Below are 21,939 nucleotides of genomic sequence, written 5' to 3'. Positions count from 1 at the left end.
TGACGATATCAAATGAGGGACAGACATTTCATCTGCAATAATTCACATGCTATATTCGTAACTGTCGTAAACAATAGTAGAAAGAAATATGATAGGAACATCGCCTAATGGTAGCATTGTTGCTACAATACATTAAGCACACGGACAGCATTTAAAATGCATTTTTGATACAATACATTCAGCTCAGGTATATCACCTAAAATGCAAAGTAGCTACAGGACAGTTAGCACAGAGATAACAGCTAAAATTCATTGCTGCTACAACACATGAAGCACACGGATTGCTCATAAAATGCAGTGTTGCTACAACACGTTAAGCACAGGTATAGCACCTAAAATGCATTGTAGGGACAACACATAATGCACAGAGATATGCACCTCAGCTACATTGTAGGTACAACACTTTAAGCACAGGTATATGCACCTAAAATGCATTTTTGTTGCAACACATTAAGCACACGGATAGCTAATAAAATGCATAGTTGCTACAACACAGTGAGCACAGGTATAGCACCTTAAATACATTACAGGGACAAAACATAAAGCACCGAGATATGCACCTAAGCTACATTGTAGATACAACACTTTAAGCACAGGTATATGCACATAACATGCATAGTTGCTACAACACATTAGGAGTAGCTATTAAAATGTATTGTAGATTGAAAACAGTGAGCACAGCCATAGGACCTGAAAGGAATTTTTGCTACAACATATTAAGCACACGGATAGCACCCAATATGCATTGTAGCTACGACAAATTAGGCACAGGAATAACAGGTAAACTGAAATGTAGATACATCACAGTGAAAACAGGGATAGCACATACAAATGCAGTGTAGAAACATCACCTTACCTCAGGGATATGCACCTTAAAAGTATTGTACACAGTATTGGTAGGCCAGTCAGTATATACCGACACACACACAGTGACATATATATATATATATATATATATATATATATATATATATATATATATATATATATGGGGGGTGTGGATAAAATAACCAGTTTTAACATAGACAACTGGGGTAGCCAAAGCAATGTAAGCGGATATAACAGACTCATTGTTTGACCAGGAGAAGACGATCTTGTTAGTAGCACCTAAAATACTATTATGAGATTCATCTGACCCATCTGTCAACATTTATGTTGGGATAAGGGTCAGTCTCAATCGCCTTTCAAACAGTTTGAATTTTTCACAAACACAAACGTCTAGACATACTACATGCCTTATGTTGATCTGATATACGAATGGATATAGGTGGTTATTTATTGTCGAAATGCTTTGTATTTTGAATTATTAGTATGAATCACATTCACTTACTGTGTTAAGAGACACATTTTTCTCCAGTCATCACTTAATACAAGCGCACGAATTTCTATTTAGGCAGGGATGTCACCAATTGTAATATAATCCATCTCCTTCAGGACCTGTAACCTGTGGGAAAAGGCCATTGATGGAGCGCGGCAAGCGGGATGTGACTGAGGAGAAGCAAGTAGCTCCAAGACCAAAACTTGAGAAGATAATTGGAGGAAAGAATGCAGTCCAAGGAGCAAACCCATGGCAGGTTGGGATCAGACGTCTTGTAGGCACCATGTATGATAGCCACTTCTGTGGTGGTACTATTCTCAGCGAATACTGGATCCTGAGTGCTGCTCATTGCTTTCAGTGAGTAATGGTCTGTCTGTTGTTTTCCTTACATAAGTGTATAGTTTGGCATAAGTATATGTTATATATTTGCAACATTGCTTCAATTTTCCGTATTGCCAACATACGATATTTATGAATTGTTATCAGAGTGACATCTTCATTGGAAAACATTCTATCACAAAATATAGGCATTTAGGTAAAAGATCATTTCAATACATCACATCACTGCTGTTTATGATATAGATGTAATCTGTTGAATCGGATTTTCACTCTCCAGATTTGAGGCCGTTGATTTCATTTAACACTTTCTCGTGTCTTAAGCATTTCAATTATGAATACGATGACTTCAATAAGTCGGATATATAATAGTCATATTGGTGAAAGCTACACTGATTTTTTTAATGTATCAAATTCGGACGACTTAGTGATACCGAGGTAGAAGTTGAGAAAGCTCAGCCACGGTTGGTGTCATAAATTGATCGACTTGATTGTGAATTAGTTATTTCAAGATTTTAAAACATATAACATTTTTTTTTTTTAATTTGAAATAACGTCTCTAGATTTTTTCATCTTACCTCCAAATTTATACTCGGTTTTTCTCTTAGGAAAGAGAGGATTTCCTTAGCATCAGTAGATTTATGTGATACAATTACCAGAATTTATTAAAAATTGCACTAAACTGTGTCCATTCTTCCTCTCTAGTCTGTATATATGGACATGAGACTAACATATGTCGTACATGAAGATTGGGTCACTGTACCCCACTGTCCAGAATTTGATAAAAATTACCTGAAAATTGTACCAACGATGTCAATACTAACACCTTACCACTGTGATCAAACTTATAATGTGAGTGCAACTGCAGATGGGCAGGATTTAAAGCAAAGATTGGTCCTTGTCACCTACTTCTCAGATTGTATTCTAGATTGCAAAAAGCAATAATTACGTGCATCGTCGATGTATTAAGACGAAATGTACACATTTGTATTTCATGGGTTGAAAATGTGTCACGCATCAACATTATGACCTACCTTTTAGTATTTAAGATAAAGTGGAGACTATTAGCGTTGGCTCTAATTTCAAAACACCAACAGTTGCTATATAAAATGTGATTAAGAATGAAAAGTTTTCACACCTACAGATGGATCACTTGCACTTATTTAACGGTGTATTCTGCAAATAGTTGGCAAGGCTTTACGACACTGATCCATTGCACATATTAATTTGGTAACAGCTCAAATTTTCTAGATTAAAACATATAGATAACCAGCTAATGCGCAAGCCGGTTCAATTTCTCCTCTACAATTTAAATAAATTTAATTTATAAAAGGTGGAAAAAACATTGGAACAATATAGAAGATTCTATCACATTTCAAATCCAATCTGAGTAATCGATGATCCAGATTTTCTGCATCTTTTGATCCAGGTTTCACCATGTATGTAAATTGTAAGAACGCTTTAATATATCGAGAAAATGAAAAAAAAAAAATGAACAATATTCAGTCATTTGATGCATTTAAAAATTGAAGAAACATTAAAAATCGTTATGTCTATCGATATTCATTTTAATAGTCCTTGTTTACAAACGTAGGTTACATTTTCCTCTCATTTTGCAAGCATATTCTAAAGCCAAATAAATTGATGGGAAACATAACACATTGATGAAAAAGATAACCTATTGATGGGATGCAAATCACATTGATGGGAAGCATAACACATTGATGGGAAACAATAGAAATTGATGGAAAGCAGATTACTGCAATGGGAAGCATAACAGATTGAGGTGAAGCAGTTGCCTTGTTCACTTTATGTGCTCAGTTAGTCATTTACCAGAGGAGTTATTCAATGCCATTTAGTCAAACGTCCATCTGTCATTCATCATGAGCCTGTCTGGGATTCAAATATATTAGCAAAAATATAGTATCACCTTTAAACTAATGGGACGATTGCCATTACACTGTACACTATTCTTCTTGAAGGTCGTGCAATGAAACGGTGCCCTTCATGCATCCAATATAGTGAATGTCTTGGTATCAGTACCATCCCAAATAGATGGTAATATCAAGATGTACGTTTCATGAAAAAACTCAAATAGAAACATATTTGGTCCTAAATGACGTTGGAGTTGATGTGAGAACTAATGAATCCTCTTTAGCGACCATTGGAACATCTGATCACTATTGTACTGAACAGATGGTGATATCAATATATGATTTTCACTGAGAGTCTTATAATGATGTTGATTGGGTTCTACAATAAAACGGTAACACTTGTATATCCAATATGAAAACCACAGTGGCGATTTTGGAAAGTAGTATTGTTTCTAATCTTTCTGAATTGATTGTCATAAAATTAACAGAATGGGATTTTCTATAAGAGACTATGTATAATGTTTAGTTGGTTCTAAATGAAAACAGGACTGATCTGACACACATTATGTCTATCACAATGGAAAAGTTGAACGTTTTTCATCACAACTCTTTCTGAGCAGATGGTCTTGTTGATATCTTCTCCTTCAAATACGTTACCCATTTCCACTAACGCTAGCTGCATAAGTCCTACTATCTAACAAAATCCAGCCCTCTCAAAGGCAATAGCTTTGTATATAGACAAAGGGCAATATATCCCGCCTAGTACTGCTAGTTTTAAGGTCCCACTAGTGAAGTGAAATTAGTATTCACTTTGACTTTCAAAATCCATGCCCATCTATTGAAATATTTTGTTACTTTTCAGATTTATTATGGAATTTTCAGCATATTGTATGCATTGTTTTCTGTATAGGTTATGTGTTATTTGATTGCATACCTACACAAGGCCACATATTAATAGAACATGTTTAGTTTCATGATCATACAGGCAATATTTTTCTTTATCATCCTGAATTTAGCGGAGATATTTTTGGCATTTTTTTAATGTAGTTAACTCTATGAAAATCCTTTGTTTCTAATTTCTTACCGTGTCATTTTAATAACAAGGTATGCTGAATGCAAACATTCAAAGCTAGCAAGTAATATCATGTCTCATATATCGCATATATGAAGAGTACTATATCCATCAGCTCTAACTCATCTCAAATGATCAAAATATGGATTTCTTATATATCGTAATCACTTACGTATTCACAATCATCTGAATTGTCATTCTCAAGTAATCCATTTCCTACATATAGTGGATCATAACGAGGGAGTTTCTCCTCAGACTGTATAATGCTGCAGCAGATCTTATCCTACTGGATCACCTCTACATGTGACCTTTGCAGATGGCCTTGCTATCTCAACGATGCAAATCGTCCTACTGTATCACTTAAACGTGTGCCATTTGCAGCTCACACGTGTACTCACATTCCATGCCACTCGATTACAATATCAGCATAACGAGCAAAATAGTATCATTCCTGGATGAATGGTGCAACCAAGTTTTGCGAACAACATAAATATCATTAAATCTGCCACTAAAAAGGATGTGACTGTGTATAGAAATGCAAGTTTCATTGTATGCAAAGCCCATCTGTTACCAAACTTCGACACTGTCAGTAACCAGTACTACACAGGCCTTCATGTCAGTATCTTGGGGATGAACGTTATCATGAACGTCTTCATTTTTAGAGCAACTGTTTTCAGAACAAGTTTGTTATTATGGCTGTGTAGTAAATTAAGCAACTGAAAAAGAGAAGTCAAACATTTATGTAAAATTCAGCGAATAATTTATTTGCTTAAGACACCATATGGAAATTTAAAAGTAACTTAGATTAGTCTTCTCTAAATCCCAAAGAATCCTAAAAGTTATATCAGAAGTCAAAAGGTATAGAGCATACAGAATGGATTCCAGTGGTATTCTGAATGAATTACAAATCTTGAATATGCTGATGTATCAAAAGCCTTTAATGAGCCCCTCTTACATTGTTTCCATGGACTGGTTACGAGTAAAAATAACACAATTTCCATTTGAGTGCGTCTGTCACATTGGTAGCCGTCATTTATTCTTATAATTCTATGACAAAATGTTGGCTAACATTCTATCATGTTGGAACATCCTTCGATCATTGTGGCTATGATGATCTTGGTCATAGCAAAGACCTCTCTGACTTTTCATTCTTTGGCCTTCGTATACCTTAATCATTCACACTGTTTTCCAAAGTGGAAAATATCATTTGTTATGTTAAGCCTGAATTTCAAAACTTCAAGCTTTCAACACTGACTTTGCTGAAGCGGAAACTTCTTTAAAACAAAACCTTTCTCCTGATCACATCTACCTTGGCATGCAATTAATTCCATGGACTCTCTATTGAGCCAGTCAGCCTTCCGTTTCGATGAAATGGATCAGCAATCCTTATGATGCAATCCAGTTTCGTCATCAAGAATCGTTTGCCATCATTGTGCAATAGAAAAGGAGACCTATGACTTCACTCTTGTATTAACACAATCCAGAAGGCCTTCAAAGAGGAACTATTATGTAAGATCAAGTGCTATCTAAATTAGACTGGGCATATTGTGGAACTCAAACATGCCTCTTTCTTGCATATATACCTGAGAAATAGCACATAACTCCTCAGGACTTATCATTGTGATTAGCACGCACATTCAAGCACAGCTCCAAAGCAGCAAGCCCTGGATCTGGTAGGTCCAGTCTCATTTGCACAAGCAACAATCAGACAAGGATGAGATCAGCACAACCTCCATATGAACACACTGTACATCTTGAAATGGATTCACCCATAATTTGTATGCGATAAGATGATTTCCTTTGTTTTTTCTTCCCACACATAAACCCTGTCAACTCTAGTTGTGCAGCTTGAACTCAAAAATCAGTAGAGAGGGTTTACCTTCAATATGTTGCACTCAGAAATTACCAAAGAAATACGTTGGGACATTCCGTCTACCTATTACCTATTCTCCAAATGAAATGTGATATGGGAACGTATTTGAAGCTGACACCCAGTGTTTTGCAGTATGTTTTGTTTCTGCCAGGATGCTTCAAGAATGTTCACCAGTCGTATTACTTTAATACACACCAATCCTCCCCAAAATGCAAGCAACGATTCACACGATTAGCGGGACATGTAGGTGGAATGGAGCGGTAATGTGCAGAGTTGTTGCCCTTGTCTACATAACATGGACATAAAAGCAGCCAAATTTCCATAATTGAGCGGGCAGTTATGAGGAGATAGTAGGCATATATATTTGATTTTAATGTAATCAGGTACGTATTCTAGGAGAAAAATATTTTATTGGAAACTGTACTTGCAATAAAGGACCTATGATATTTAGTTTGTCATAAGTAGTGCAGATTGTACATTCACTATGGCTTGAAAATGTTCTTGGATTACTTCTTATAATGTCCAGTTAGAGTTATTATTAATTGTTCTAATCTCACAATCAATATGGCTAACATAATGGCCATCGTGACAGCCTTGTTAATGCCTCTTCCCTTAAATTGACTGTCATACTGACATGGTGTTTTCAAAATAAGACTTTTATATGATGTCTGACTGTACCACTTATTGGTCATCAAGAAATGCATGCTACGCCAGACATACGGGTTGGTATTTTGAATTTTTTCAAACATATTAGTGAGTTTTTAAGAAGAACAGAAAAGTAAAATACGCTGACTTCTCTTGGATTGCTTCAACTGTTTTGGACATTAATTTTAGGTTTCCCATTCCCATTCTTTCTGTCATGAAGACGATGTCTACTTGTATAAATAGCATGTGCAATTTTATGTTTCTGTTTCCATAGAGGTCTCAGGAGTGATGAAATCGTTGTGAGAACAGGTGACCACGATAACACGGGTTATGATAGCCATGAGAAGGAGTTTAGGATTGCTTCTTTCTTCACCCATGAGCGATATAATGGTAACCGCGGATGTCTATCTCACACTTCGCTGTATCGCATTATAATATAGATTGGATGCTGTACCTGCTTTGGGATAAACATGTTATAGCACGTAACCAGACATATTACAAGAATATTTCCTACATTGATTCAAAAGGATTAAAATATTCATTATAGTTTAAATATACTGGTATATACGTTTGATAGTTTTCTATCAGTTACATAGATAATAGTTTTTGTAAGACCATTTCTAATCATGATCCATATTAGAGACATATGCAGTTAGCTGGCTATACAAAGCTTAAAAAAGGCATATATTATGGAAGTTGACGAGGAATACGTCGCTAAAGGCATATTCTATAATATAAAAGACCAATTCAAAATTGATAATATAAAAACATGTCTTATGAAAGAATAGAACAATTCAATATGAATAACGTAAAAGCATGTCATATGATTGAAAAGAGCAACTCAAAATGAATAATATGAAAACAGTTCCAATGATGGAAAAGATCAATTCAAAATTAAAGATAAAAATCATGTGTGAATAGAAATCAAGGCAACACTTGCAATATGATTTTCATTTTGTTGTATTTAATGTCATCACAATCATCTGTAACATGAAATGTAAATTAAAAGAATGAGTTCTACAGTTTGCTGTATTACGATTTATAAGGGGAATATTATCATGGTCATTTTATGTCTAGACTTAAAAAAAATGATTTAATTTAATGGACGTTTCATGTCTTCATCAAGTTTATTCATCATTCATCAGAGATACAGATATTCAAAAAACATTACTAGGTCATTTATTTAGAGTTGTGTGTAAGAGGGGTATTTTTCTGAACAAATGCACTCATACTCTGCTCAGAAATCTTCAGTGAAAATAACATCACATAACTAGTATGACCAAAAATGATCATATTTCTACAGCTATGTGTACATCTGTGTTTTTAATTTGATGGAATGAATTTAACTGAGTAAAAGGTAAAGACTGCATAGGGATTTAGGAGATGAATGAACTAATCTTGAAGCAGGAATAAATACATATAACAATTAATCTTTGTGAAATTATAATGCTTCTTTTCAATTAATTCTTATGACAAAACCATTGCCAATTAATTAGTATAACTGAGTGATATGTTCTCCCTCATTAAATATACGTTTACCAGTATTTATTTTACATTATTTGCAGATGTTCTCATTTTTCATGATGTATGATTATCGAAAACATGTGTGTGCATGTTTTGCACATTCCTGTGTGTGCATGATTATTCCATGTGTGTGTGTATGATTAGTGCATTAATGTGTGTGCATGATTATTGCATTTATGTATGTGCATAACTAGAACATGCATGCGTTTCCATGATTAGTTCATGTATGTGTTTGCAGTATTAGTGCATTCATGGGTGCGTACGATTAGTACATGCATGTGTTTGCATGAATAATGCGTGCATGTGTGTCCATAAATAGATAACTAGAGGGCCCCGTGTGACCGAGATGTATAAAGCTCTCTCCGTTACGGATCTCTACCATCTCTGCATGATTAGTGAATGCATGTGTGTCAACGATTAGTACATACATGTGTGTGGATGATTGGTATGAGCATGTGCGTGCATGATTAGTGTTTTCTTGGGTGTACATCATTAAGCACATTTCCATGATTAGCACATACATATGTGTGACCTGATTAGTGCATATATGTGTATGCACGATTAGTGCATTCATGGGTGCGCACGACTAGTACATGCATATGTTTGAATTATTAGTACATGCATATGTGTGCATATCTAGAAGAAAAATGCTTTTCCATGATTAGTGTATGCATGTTTGTACATAACTAATGCACTCATGTGTGTGCATGATTATTGGATGCATGTCTATGCACGAATATTAAATGCATGTGTGTGCATGATTGGTGCATGTATCTTTGTGCATGATTATTACAAGCATATGTGTGCATGCTTATTGAATGTATGTAAGGCATATCTAGAACAAGCATGCTTTTCCATGATTAGTGAATGCATGTGTGTGCATGATAAGTTCATGTATTTGTGTGCATGATTAGTGCATTCATGGGTGCGTACGATTAGTACATTCATGTGTTTGCATGATCAATGCGTGAATGGGTGTCCATAACTAGATAACTAGAGAGCCCCGTGTGGCCCAGTGGTCTAAAGCGCTCTCAGTTAGGATCATTGATATCTCACCTGTGTCTGCGTAGGATCGAGTCTAGGATTCGGCCAATGTGGGTATGTGAGAAAGCTTGCCAGTAGCTTCTCGTGGGTCGGTGGTTCTTCCTGGGTTTTTCCCGGGTTCGTTCTTCAACATTAATACTGGCCGCGTTAAACCCATCAACAACAACAACAACCATAACTAGAAAAAGCATCAGCTTTCATTATTAGTGCATGAATGTGTTAGTATGAAGTACATACATTGGAACAGTATAATTATTATGATAGAAACATGGCAAGTTAAGCAAGTAAAATATTTTATTTTTGAAACGCATTTATGTTTCATTTCGTTGATTATGATGGGCAAAATAGGTTGATTTGTTATACATTTTGGACATTATGGCAGTTGTTAAGTCTTTTATAGTATTACCTTTTAATGATCTTTCTGAATTGTATTATTTTACCCTGCCATTATTCGGATTGAATTTTAAAAATATTTCCTTGGATATGCTGAAGCACATGACACCATAAGTCCAATGATTAAGTCTTTTAATTGCAAAAAATACCGTCTTTGAGGCTGGAAGCAATGTAGATCAAATGTGTCAAAGTGCCATATATTTACTAATGTTACTGTCAGCTACCAAATGTATTTGTTTGAATGTTTATTTCCTCTTTCATATATGACTCTTGGAAGAGATGCATTATAATCAAACTATATATTGCAACGGGACTGATTTTAGTGTGATGCATCAGTAGTATATTATTAGTGTATCAAACAGCTCTCTGCGGTGCTGCACATTGGACCTATATTTGCAGTAAATTTTAGTTGAAAAACACTTCCACATTCTATTTAAGATGGTCAGTACAAAAGATATGAAGTATTTTCAATTGATAAGAAATGTACAACGGGTTTCATCCTGTGTTTGAGTCCAGAATGTATTGATACTAATTTTCATTAATTATAGATGTAAATCATGATTATGACCTGGCACTTCTTAAGATTCGACCCAAGGATGGGCGAGGCATTGTGTTCAATGACTATGTACAGCCAGCATGCCTCCCACAAAGTAACACTGAGTACACAGCGGGAATGCAGTGCCACATTACAGGATGGGGGAAAACGTCTATGAGTAAGTAAAAGCTTGCTGGTGCTCAAAACATTTGCTGCTTACATTTCTGTTGAAATGTAGGTACGATATATTGATAGTTCTAACATAGTTACCTCGAATTCTCAAATCCATAAGGCATTGTCCCGATTATTTTTGTGTGTTTCATCCCCACGCAATCGACATTTACGGGATAAGGTGTATTGTGGTTTTTTTTTTTTGCTAATTCTTGCGTTTGTTTTTTCGTTATGCCCGTTGTATATTGGAACCTTTTCTACCTACACATATGACATTTGTATTGATGTATCTCATCAAGAGTAACTAATAAAGAACTTAGTGTGACCTGATTTCTGAACCTGCCGTTAGGTAACATGTAAGTTGTCATCCATTGTTTCAATACACTCTTAATACCCTTTATTCTATTACACTTGTGCTCATAAATAATTGGTATGTGGATACATATTAACATAAAAAACGTAACTATATACAATTATAGCCCTCTATACAATCAACCTTTCATTTGTTAGACCGTCAACAATTACACATATAAAATAAGAATCAACCGTTTTTTGTAGTCTTAGTTTTTTATGTAAATCTTCTTTACTGGACAATTACGCAGTGTTACATTAACACCTGAGCAGAATCACGTTTTTGTAATATTGTTGTGCAGAATGATGATTTGAGCAAATTTATTTCATTCAAATGATTCTGTATTGGAAATAAAAAGTGCTTTAAATTAATATCCCTGGACTTAGAGGTTTGGATTTATAATGAAGTTCAAATAAGGATATATGTTTTGATTATACTTTTTTGTGATTCCGTAAAAGACTACTCGCACATTGTCACAACACAAACTTTTTTAGATTTTTAGAATTTTAGAATACCGTTAAAGTTTATTTAGACTGTTTTCATTAGGACTTGTGTTAAAAATTCTAGAATAGTCACAGTAAGTCATTTTTTTATTGTCACATTTTATTCTAGGAAAATAAATTATTTGTTGAATGATACAAAGCTTGTTGCTTTTGAATATTTTTAGTACTTATTATAATGCCTTAGGTTTGTAATAAGCAGTCGCCTATATACAATGACCCGTTTGACTTTTCCCCATTGGTGGCTGATATCACATGTTTGACTGTGTTGTGTAAAACCTGGATGAAGTAGGCATTTACCCAGTGGCGAGACATACACAAATGTTAAGTGCTACCCACTAATCTGAGACTTAGTCATTTACCATGACACACAACCATTGGATTAAATCCTATCCAAGCCAATCGGAAATAACGGTCTCGGCTTTACCTTTAGAACATTCTTAACTCCATTGCATGGCATCAAGGTTTCCATCAGCAGGTGCACTGTCAGGTACTCCAAATGAGCTTTAGCCGTGTAGGGATCCATGTTTACACGTAAACACATAGCCGTATTTTAATTAAATATATGCATCACTGAAATTGATCATATCCATCATTACAATTAATCATATCCATCAGTTGAAGCTTTTACATTAATTTAGATATTGTGATAATGTATGCTATTATTATATCATGAGAAAGGATGAACGACAATACAGGTTTCAGATGCTGCATCCCTAGGTTAAACAGGAGGTCAAAGTTTACAATTTCATATGTAATAAGGACGCTTCCCTGTAACCTGAAATCCAGATGCAATAACTGAGGGATAGTGATCATAGTTAATGCTATGTTTCACAAATAGAATATATAGCAACATGGATTTGAAACATATTTGCCAACACGGGGGTTCGTGATGATGTGAGTTGACGTTGACACTTCAGAAACAAGTTTTCAATATTTGTAATAGGCTGTATCTGTATTGTTCTGCTTCTCCTAAAATGTTACTAATATTTCATTTGTATTATTTGTTGACCTTTTTAATGTTGTTTTGTAATATATATAAACATATATATATATATATATATATATATATATATATATATATATATATATATATATATATATATATATATATATATACATAATGCTTAATTGACCTTAGGCTAAAGTCAAGTTCAATAATAATATATAGTTAACATGTTTTGTGCAATTGCGGACTAAATATCCCAATCATGATCAATGTAACCATGTTTGACATAATTTGAGTTAAAATATTCAGTTTTGACTCTGACGCTAGACACTTCTAGAATGGAAGTTTCCATAAATGCCAGAGTATCTCCAGAAAATGGTGATTATGACGTAGGGCAAGAAGAGGGGTATATAATTTTGTTCATCTGAACATGATTCATTCTTTTCTTAACATCTTGAAGAAGAATTGGTTATATTGTTATATCGGGTTATTCATTTTTGTGGAATAATGTATTTAAATTACTATTTATAGGAAATGCAAATTGCTCGTCAATAATATTCTTGGACCGGAGTATTTGGAATTATCTTGAATTGAGACAAGGACATTTTGGATTTAGTATTGTGACAAATTCAAAGACTTAGCATATCAGGAAAATGTAAGTCATTGGAACACCACCATGTTCAAGAATTCAGGAACATGAACACATTCAACAATGGAATTTGTTCGGAATATCACTATAATTCAGTTAGATCTTTAACATGTGGATGTGTGATACAAAATAATTAATTAGTGTTATTTAATTTAGAATGATGTAAGTTCATTGTTTCATTTTGAATTATAATCTAGGAAACAATTCATTTGCTAAATTTTACAAATCTTATTGGTTTTCGCTATTAGTGTTCAAGAGTCACAACAAAACCACTAACTATATGACTTGATAAAACATCTTTGTAGTAGCCACTCAGCAACCACTGGCCATATGACTAAAAGACAGAGAAAGCTTTTATATAACATCTTTGAAATAGTCACCCAGCCATCACTTGGCTACCTGACTAATACAAGATAAATTCTTTATATAACATCTTTGTAACGGCAACTTTGCAGAACCTTATCATATTTTTAGACTAGTTTTCTTGCATCATTAAAGACGTTACATTGATATTAGATATAATAAACAGAGGTGGTCATGAGGCCAGAGGTCAAAGATTTAAAGTAGTAAAATCTTTCAAATGTATTGTATATCAATTATGCCAATCTGCCAACAAATATGGCTTCCATTACCATGAATAGTACATTATTGGAATGACTTGTCTGCTTGACTTAACCTGAAGAAATCATACATGTATCAACCCAGTGTCGGTATCTATCAGGTTTGTACCATGACGTTGATTTTCCAACTGCAGTGGCTACCAATAATTAAAATAGATAATTCTTGAAACTAATTATCGAAACTTACTTGAAAGAATTTTACCAGGTGTGGCTCATACATGTATATATTGATATTGGTATAGATATTGATATAATGAATACACTTTACCATCGATATATAGGTGTGGATATTGATGTACTGTATACATTTGCATATATATATATATATATATATATATATATATATATATATATATATATATATATATAGGTATAGTGACTGAATACAGTTTGCCATGAATATATATGCTAGAAAGATGCGATAAATTAAAATACCATGAATAAACTTTTATGGGTGTTGTATATATAATTGTATTTTTGAGTTACAAAGTCTTAAGATAATTTGACCTGTTTCAGTAGTTCACAAATTAATGAACCTTTTAGTGGCATCTAATCAGGAAATCCAAATAAGTTAATACTAAAAATGTTGTAGGTTATGATAATGATAGCAGAAAGCAAAAAATACCAAGAAAGGTATATTAGAGGTTTTTGTACCTTATTAAAGCTTGACTCCTATACCAGCATGTTTTCTGAAAATGTAAACTCAGAACTCTAGGAGAGTGACATATGACTATGATAGTCTATTACGTTTGGAAGAACATCCTCTTTGCAGTAAAATATGGGGATATGGGATTGCTAGAATATGAATGAATTTGCAAGACAATAGTCAAAATACCCAAATTAGATTCAATCTATCGAGTCTATACACTTATCTCAAAGCTGGGTGGATCATTATACTGAGAATATGATACTAGGTAATTTAGATTTAAAAACTGAATGATAATTAGATCTTATAGTTTTCATGGTGACAAAAGCTTTCCAAATAAACACAATGTGATATATATTTCACAGTGTGGACCAAATTAGCTGTTATTCTGAGCTTTAGATGTTCAACTGAAATAGGTTGCTTCCTTGGTCGGGATAATTCTTTAGTAATTTCTCATACTCAGAGCATAACTATCTTGAGAATTTAACAACGAAGTTCATCACGAAACAGGGATATGAGGACTGAATTACCACCTATCGACACAAGTCTCATTGTATAACGTGACCATTATATGATAAAAACATTGTTATTACCGATAAGTGCGAATTCTTAAGATAATTATGCTCTGAGTAATTGAATGTCTAATCATTCATGTAGTTGAGCAGTTTATAGGAAAATATATTATTAGGCTTTTATACTTTTCCAGGATCGCTTCCAGACATACTACAAGCTGCCGTAGTTCCCATCATCAGTGATAGTGAATGTAAGCGTGTATACAAAGATCGCATAACTCCACGGATGTTTTGTGCTGGTTACTTGTATACTGGAGGTGTGGATAGCTGTAGTGGAGACAGTGGGGGACCTTTTGTGTGTAACATAAACGGTAATAATGTATTGCTAATATATTCCGTTTTCATGTGGGAGTCTGCATTGGGGTCATCTACAGTTAGAGTAGTCAGTTCTTTGAGTGGCAGATCTGCTACCCGTTAGGATTTTCCTATAACAATTACAGAAGCAACCCTTAGGTGACAATCTTACAGAACAAAAGCGAGAAATACAAAAAGATATAATCAATGATTTAAAGTCCACATTTTGCCTTGCAAAGTTTTGTCTGGATCTTGGTTTTTATATTCGAGTCAGTGTAATAACACAAGTTTCGAGATGGCTCCTGTGATATACGAGCTGTATATATTTCATCCAGGATCAACAAGACAGCTAGCAAAGACTGCATTTGAAATCCTATAAAAATCTGACTCTTCATTTCGAAAGAGTTCAAATGTAAGGATTTCAATATGACTGTTGCTGTGGTTATGTTTCACATCAGATTGGCACTATTTTCATTTAAAACCAATTAAATAGAATATGCTGTCTTATGGTGTCAACCCTATGCATTTGTAATGCCAGTAGCTGGTAAAGGAAAGTAACATTTCCATTGGTCAGAATGTTACCTCGTGATCAAAATGAATTGCGTTTATTTCTATTCGAACTGAAAGGATTACTATATTTTTAAGAATACCACTTCTATAAATAGTCAATAGTACAGCATAAGACATACACTGTCAGTGAAGGCAGATACGAAGCATGTGTTAAAAGAAAATATCATTCTAACAATATTTTTAAAAAAATAAAGGAATACATTTGGCTTTCATTGGTTGAAGGACTGGTATTATGATGACCTTATTACGATAAATCAGGACAACCCAAAGTGCTATAAATAGCTACGTAACATTGAAATTAGTCTGTATAGTTGACTGCCATGGTGGCCAAATTGGATGTCAGAATGGTATCATATTTCTATTTTCATTTAGGATTGATTAGATAATAGAAGCCTTACATTTGAAAATTCCATGCTAACACAAATACACACGAAAAAGGTTTGAGCATAATCGTATAACATGATCATAAATCTATAGACGTTTACACTGTCCAGCATTAAAGGAAAAGAAACAGTAGTTATTAAAACATTAATTACTTTAAATTGCAATGGTTGCTACTGTGATGTAGCCACAATAACATTCTCAGTGAGGTACATCACAATAACATTCCCAATGAGGTACAGCACATAACATTCTCAATGAGGTACAGCACAAGTTTAAACTGAAAACAAAATCATATGGCTTACAGGCAAGTGGTGACAAGGGAGGGGGGGTAGGATTAATTAAGAAAATCCAGAGGCGGAGGAAGCATGTTCTGAAGGATATATATATCTATATATGTATATGTATATATATATATATATATATATATATATATATATATATATATATATATATATATATGCTTTTATGGACATAAGCAAATTCTTGACATATTTAGCATGGATAATTCAACTACTAAACGTACTCATGCATGCAGTTGCACGCAGTTAGTCAAGCATTTTATCAATGATCCCGTTCAGTCTGTTCCTACTAATGATTTGCTCCTCATGATGCAATTGTGAATTACCTTTCTTAATCAGGTGTGGATGTAATGGAGAACACCCATAACAATCACCTTTTTATGGCAGGCTTACAAAATTAATTTACGAGTTCAAGAATAGAACACCTATATGTCACAGAAAATCATTTTCTAAATTTGTGATCATTATCTTAGGAAAATGTAATATAGAGATGTCACATTCATTGCATTCCTGAGGTAGTATATTTAATAGACCAATTCCCAAAGTACCTTGAATAACTCATTGTATTACGATGTAATCTGCTTCATACATCATCTCCTGAGAGCTCAAAAATATCATTTAGTTCTTTATAGTTTTCAAAACAGACATTATATTGTTATTTTACAGTTGAAACTATTGTTTTCAGGTAAATACACAGTTATAGGAGCCACATCATGGGGGGATGGATGTGCCTTGGCTAATAAGCCCGGAGTCTATGCAAAGGTCACAAAGTTCCTGACATGGATACAAGCAAAAATGAAGCTATAATAAAATAAATGATGTCGGGTCTTACTTAAGCATGAAACAAATTGTTTGTACCGTTACTCATATCTGTATGAGATATACATAATTCTCAAAGGGATGTGGCCACATCGTCTTGAGGAACATCTATTGTAGATTTGTTATAAGATGAGAATAATGTAAGATAATAAAAACTATATTTCACTAATCTGAACTTTTTATAACTTCAGTCTGCATAATTGTTTTATCATAATGAATAAGTGTAATCAATAAATATCTCTACTTTGCAATATATTTGCTACATAATGGATACTAGTAATTCACAAATAAAGACAATTCAATTGCAATACAATTCAGATTTATTCCTTGAATGACTTCACTGCATTTCCCAAAACTTTTAGATTATCTAAAATGATTTGAGAAGCAGATTGTCAAGGGGCCTCGAATGGCATAGTGGTCGAAAGCTCTCAAAGTTAAAGATTACTGCATTTTCACCTCTGTCTGTGTGGGTTCGATTTTCAGCTGCGGCCAATGTTGATAGGAGATAAATCTTGCCAGTAGATTATAGTGGATCAGTGTTCTTTCCGGGATTTTCTCCGGGTTCCTCATATATTGTACTAAACATGGAGATAAACCCTATAACACCATCAGATAGTCCAGGAAAAAAACCGAGGTACAGTAATCAGTTAGAGATCGCTTCTTTTGTTGGAGGTGACGGCGACGAGCAGGACGTATTTCCATCAATTTACATCCGACATCCAAACGTATTTTCTGATACAGACCGAGCATTCTTCAGGACGAAGAATAGTGGGTAAAAATCATATTCAAGTTCACAAATGAATTGTAAACTTCGTTGGTCAGAAAAAGAAAAGAGTTCATTGTGTAACAGGATAGACATAAATGGATCCCTGGTTCGAATGACAACACAGCACAATGTAACGAAACATGATAATTTATATAAAATGAACTAATCTATATATATATATATATATATATATATATGTGTGTGTGTGTGTGTGTGTGTGTATGTGTGTGTGTGTGTTAGTGTGTGAGTGTGTATAAAAGTTGTAAAATTAGTTCACTGCCAAACCCCACAGCTCTCCAGAATTATTGGGTTGGCCCTCACTTGTGTAGACAGTACACACACTTCATGTATAGACCATGCACACAAGTTTACAAGCTAGCGGTTTCGTCTTCGTATGGTCTTGCATCATCTTCCATATCGACAAACAGACTGCCAGACAGATATATTGAGATACCCGCACGCATATGCACCGACAGCACAAACTTTTCCTATTATAGGTTGGCCAACTTTTGTTGGCTACACCCTCAGTTATTGGATCCACCATTCGCACAGACTCACGGATAGACATACGTGCAGAGCTATATACAGCCCTATGCATCTATTGACAGCTTCAGACAGCCCATAACAGCTACGATAAAACCAAACTGGTCATAAAACCTGTTCCGGAATTAATATCTTTATATGTATGCTACAAAATGAAACTAATAGCAACATGCAATTCAGAAGTTCACAACGATTCAAACCTCCCTGGTAATAAAAGCATCTTTTCACGATACGACATTAAAAAAAACGAATAGGCTTCACATTTCAAATACAATACAAATTGAACACGTACCCCTATGGCTGGAGAACACAAATGGATAGCGTCCACACAATTGACAAGCTCCATAGACCAGAGTGTCAGTTAGAAACGGAACATGCCATAAATCCACATGAAAATGAGTATTAGTTAGGTTAAAATAAACGTGCTTTCTGTGGTTTTAGTGAATCTTTCCGCAATCGTATCTACGACGAGATACATGTTAGTTCAGTTGGTTACCTATAAAACAAGTATTGACCCTAAGTAACGTTGTACGCATGTACGACGAAAATGTACATATTATTAGATTAAGTTGTTGGTTTTGTTGTCTCTCAAAGCATCTGAAGGAACATATTTGCATTTTGTGATCGTTTGTACGCTGTTGAATCTGAATTGTTTTAAGTACACTACTAATAAATATATTATCATATGTGCGAACCTGATGCATTTGCCAGCAGTTTAAAACATGTATGCATTGCTCCATGTACGGTATAAATATATGTATATTTTGTCGTTGAACAATGCTTGGTGGCTTCCGTACACTGATTTGTCAGCTGGACACCCTCGCGGAAGAAAGGCAGATCTCATGGGAGATGAAACTCTCATTAATCATTGTAATCGCTTTTTTAGGACAATATCGAAAATTCCTTGAGTTCATTACGGGAAAATCAAACGTATAGTTTGTAAATCTCTCTGTCTTCTGTGTATCTCTCTCTCCCTCTCTCAACATGAAGTCGTAAAAAAGCAAATCCATTCATTGACTAAGTTTGCAAATTATTCCATAGTAACTACATCGTATTCGAAACAAATGATATTTAGTTGCCAATCTCCATTTGTACCCTTATAACTTTAGGTAGGTTTGGAAGTATGATAATGTTGATTCCTGTTGAAAACAAAGACACAGTGGATAATGATATGCAAGTATCTAACGATCATATGCTATTCTAAACCCCCTTTCATACACCGCGATCTGTAAATCGTCAGAACTGCTATGTTTTGCATTGACTTGCCCTGTTCGTAGCTTAGGTGACCATATATAATACTTTGTTCTATCTTAATTGTTTTGAACGATACATGTTTGCATCCTGCATGAGTCACAACTTAAGAAGCTTATCACTTATGTGGAATATGGGGAGGTCGTTCAATACCATTCTACCCCCATTGCGTGCTAACGAATTTGCAGCATATCGTTTTACCTTTATATCACTGAAACTACATTATTACCGGTTTCAATCAGTATAATTGGGCTTCGCTTTGGAACTGTTTTATGTAAAGTTTCTTCATATTTAAAGATGCTCTGTGTGCATGTGATAAAATGATGTGTGGGATTACGGTATTTATCTTACGAAGCGATCTTCTTGTCCTGCTTGCCAGAATTGTGTATATATTTGTCGTACATTGACGTTTTTGTATGTGTTGTTATTTAATATGTCGCCTTCGTGGATGTCTTCTGAACGAACAACACTATTGGCCTCTAGAATTATTATGCTCAGTTCTAATCTGAATATAAAAATATAACAAATCTTCAACAAATTAGTTTTGATTGCTCTCAACAACTACAATTATAAGTCGAATACAACTGCAACCGACACGGCTTCAGATCTGCCGTCGGAAATGTGTTGGCAAGAATGGGTCTCTGCAGATATTTGGAGTAATGAGAAAAAGAATTAATGTTGAATATGCATTATACTACGGCACACCAGGATCTTTGTTGTTTGCAGTTTGAGACGATCATTAAGCGAGAATATCCGCATTACGGTGAGATATGTTCCCTATTTATGGTACTTTGGTTCTTATTATCTAGGAGATTACCAACCTTGGTGGTATTACCCTGATCGAGTAAATAATAAAATAAGATATGAAATAATGGATTAAATAACACGGATATGTTCTAGAACAGCACGAGCCCCCGTATACAAAATATAACAATTTAATAAATTGCATAAACAAAATAAAATTGAACATGACAAATATATGATAATTCTTCTTTTGGAAATAGAACTAAAAAAATCATACGAAATTGAATTAGCATTTCTGCTTTTCTAAAAAAAATACCAATTTCATCACATACTAAAGTGAATTAACAAACTCTTTAGCTCAGCATGCATGAATAACCTGGTTGCTTCCGGTTCTCACCAATTCAAAATTGATCACAAGTCAGAGTCGCCGTAGTGTTTTTCTTGTTTTCTCTTTATATGCTCATCCTCTTCGGGTCACCAACCGTGCTTTGACTGTATATCTTCTTTTCCCACCGTGTGATACACATATGGGGCTACTTTTATCTTCAAATAAATGAAATTTATCCTAAGTATTTGTCATTATTTTATTTTTGGCGTCGAACTTTATTTCCATTCCCGTTATGTCAGATGCCGTCTTATCGTAATTCATCAGAGTAAGGCCAATGCGATCCGTTCTCAGCCTATCAACTGATATACACATCATCTCCTCATTACCAAACATGGAATGTCTGTGGCAACTGCTAGAAACGTCTAGTTACACTATGACATCACTATTTTAGCAAACAAGATCGATATCATTTAAGACATATATTCAAGCAATCTCGGCATGAAACTTACTAAGAACGCATTCATATCAATATAATAGTGAATGACATTTTATAATACATGAGTTATATAACATTAAAGACGAATGAATACCATCTTACCATGGGAGCTCAATGAAAATTAAAGTATGAATTTTTAAACTAATGAATGCATCACATAATTACAGTCATTTTGATTAACGTTATCCTAGAGATTCCTAAGTAAAAAATAATAAATGCCATCAAACAGTGAGTGATTAAGCATTGCAATCTTCCGATATATTGCGAGCATAGCCCTTATGTCAATCTGTATTGTTACCTGTCAAGCTAACCACCACAAATCTGCTGCGATATAACATTTACAAATAGTTTACATCAAGACAATACGGTATCT

The 21,939-nt window shown here is 34.3% G+C and overlaps 1 protein-coding gene across 1 annotated transcript in view; it reads left to right on the top strand.

Annotated features, from left to right (window-relative positions):
* Positions 1-17,426, top strand: part of LOC149774623 (chymotrypsinogen A-like) — a 19,402-nt gene extending 1,976 nt beyond the window's left edge. The window contains exons 2-6 of the mRNA XM_089944951.1: positions 1,434-1,674; positions 7,392-7,507; positions 10,627-10,791; positions 15,207-15,383; positions 17,305-17,426. Coding sequence (XP_089801077.1) covers positions 1,434-1,674; positions 7,392-7,507; positions 10,627-10,791; positions 15,207-15,383; positions 17,305-17,426 — 821 coding nt within the window. The remainder of the gene's footprint in view (positions 1-1,433; positions 1,675-7,391; positions 7,508-10,626; positions 10,792-15,206; positions 15,384-17,304) is intronic.
* Positions 17,427-21,939: the final 4,513 nt, after the last annotated feature.

The sequence above is a fragment of the Sinohyriopsis cumingii genome, unplaced genomic scaffold, assembly GCF_028554795.1.
Source record: "Sinohyriopsis cumingii isolate HCF-2022 unplaced genomic scaffold, ASM2855479v2 utg000160l, whole genome shotgun sequence".
In the NCBI taxonomy this organism is placed as follows: Eukaryota; Metazoa; Mollusca; class Bivalvia; order Unionida; family Unionidae; genus Sinohyriopsis; species Sinohyriopsis cumingii.
This window is presented reverse-complemented; position numbering and strand designations above follow the sequence as displayed.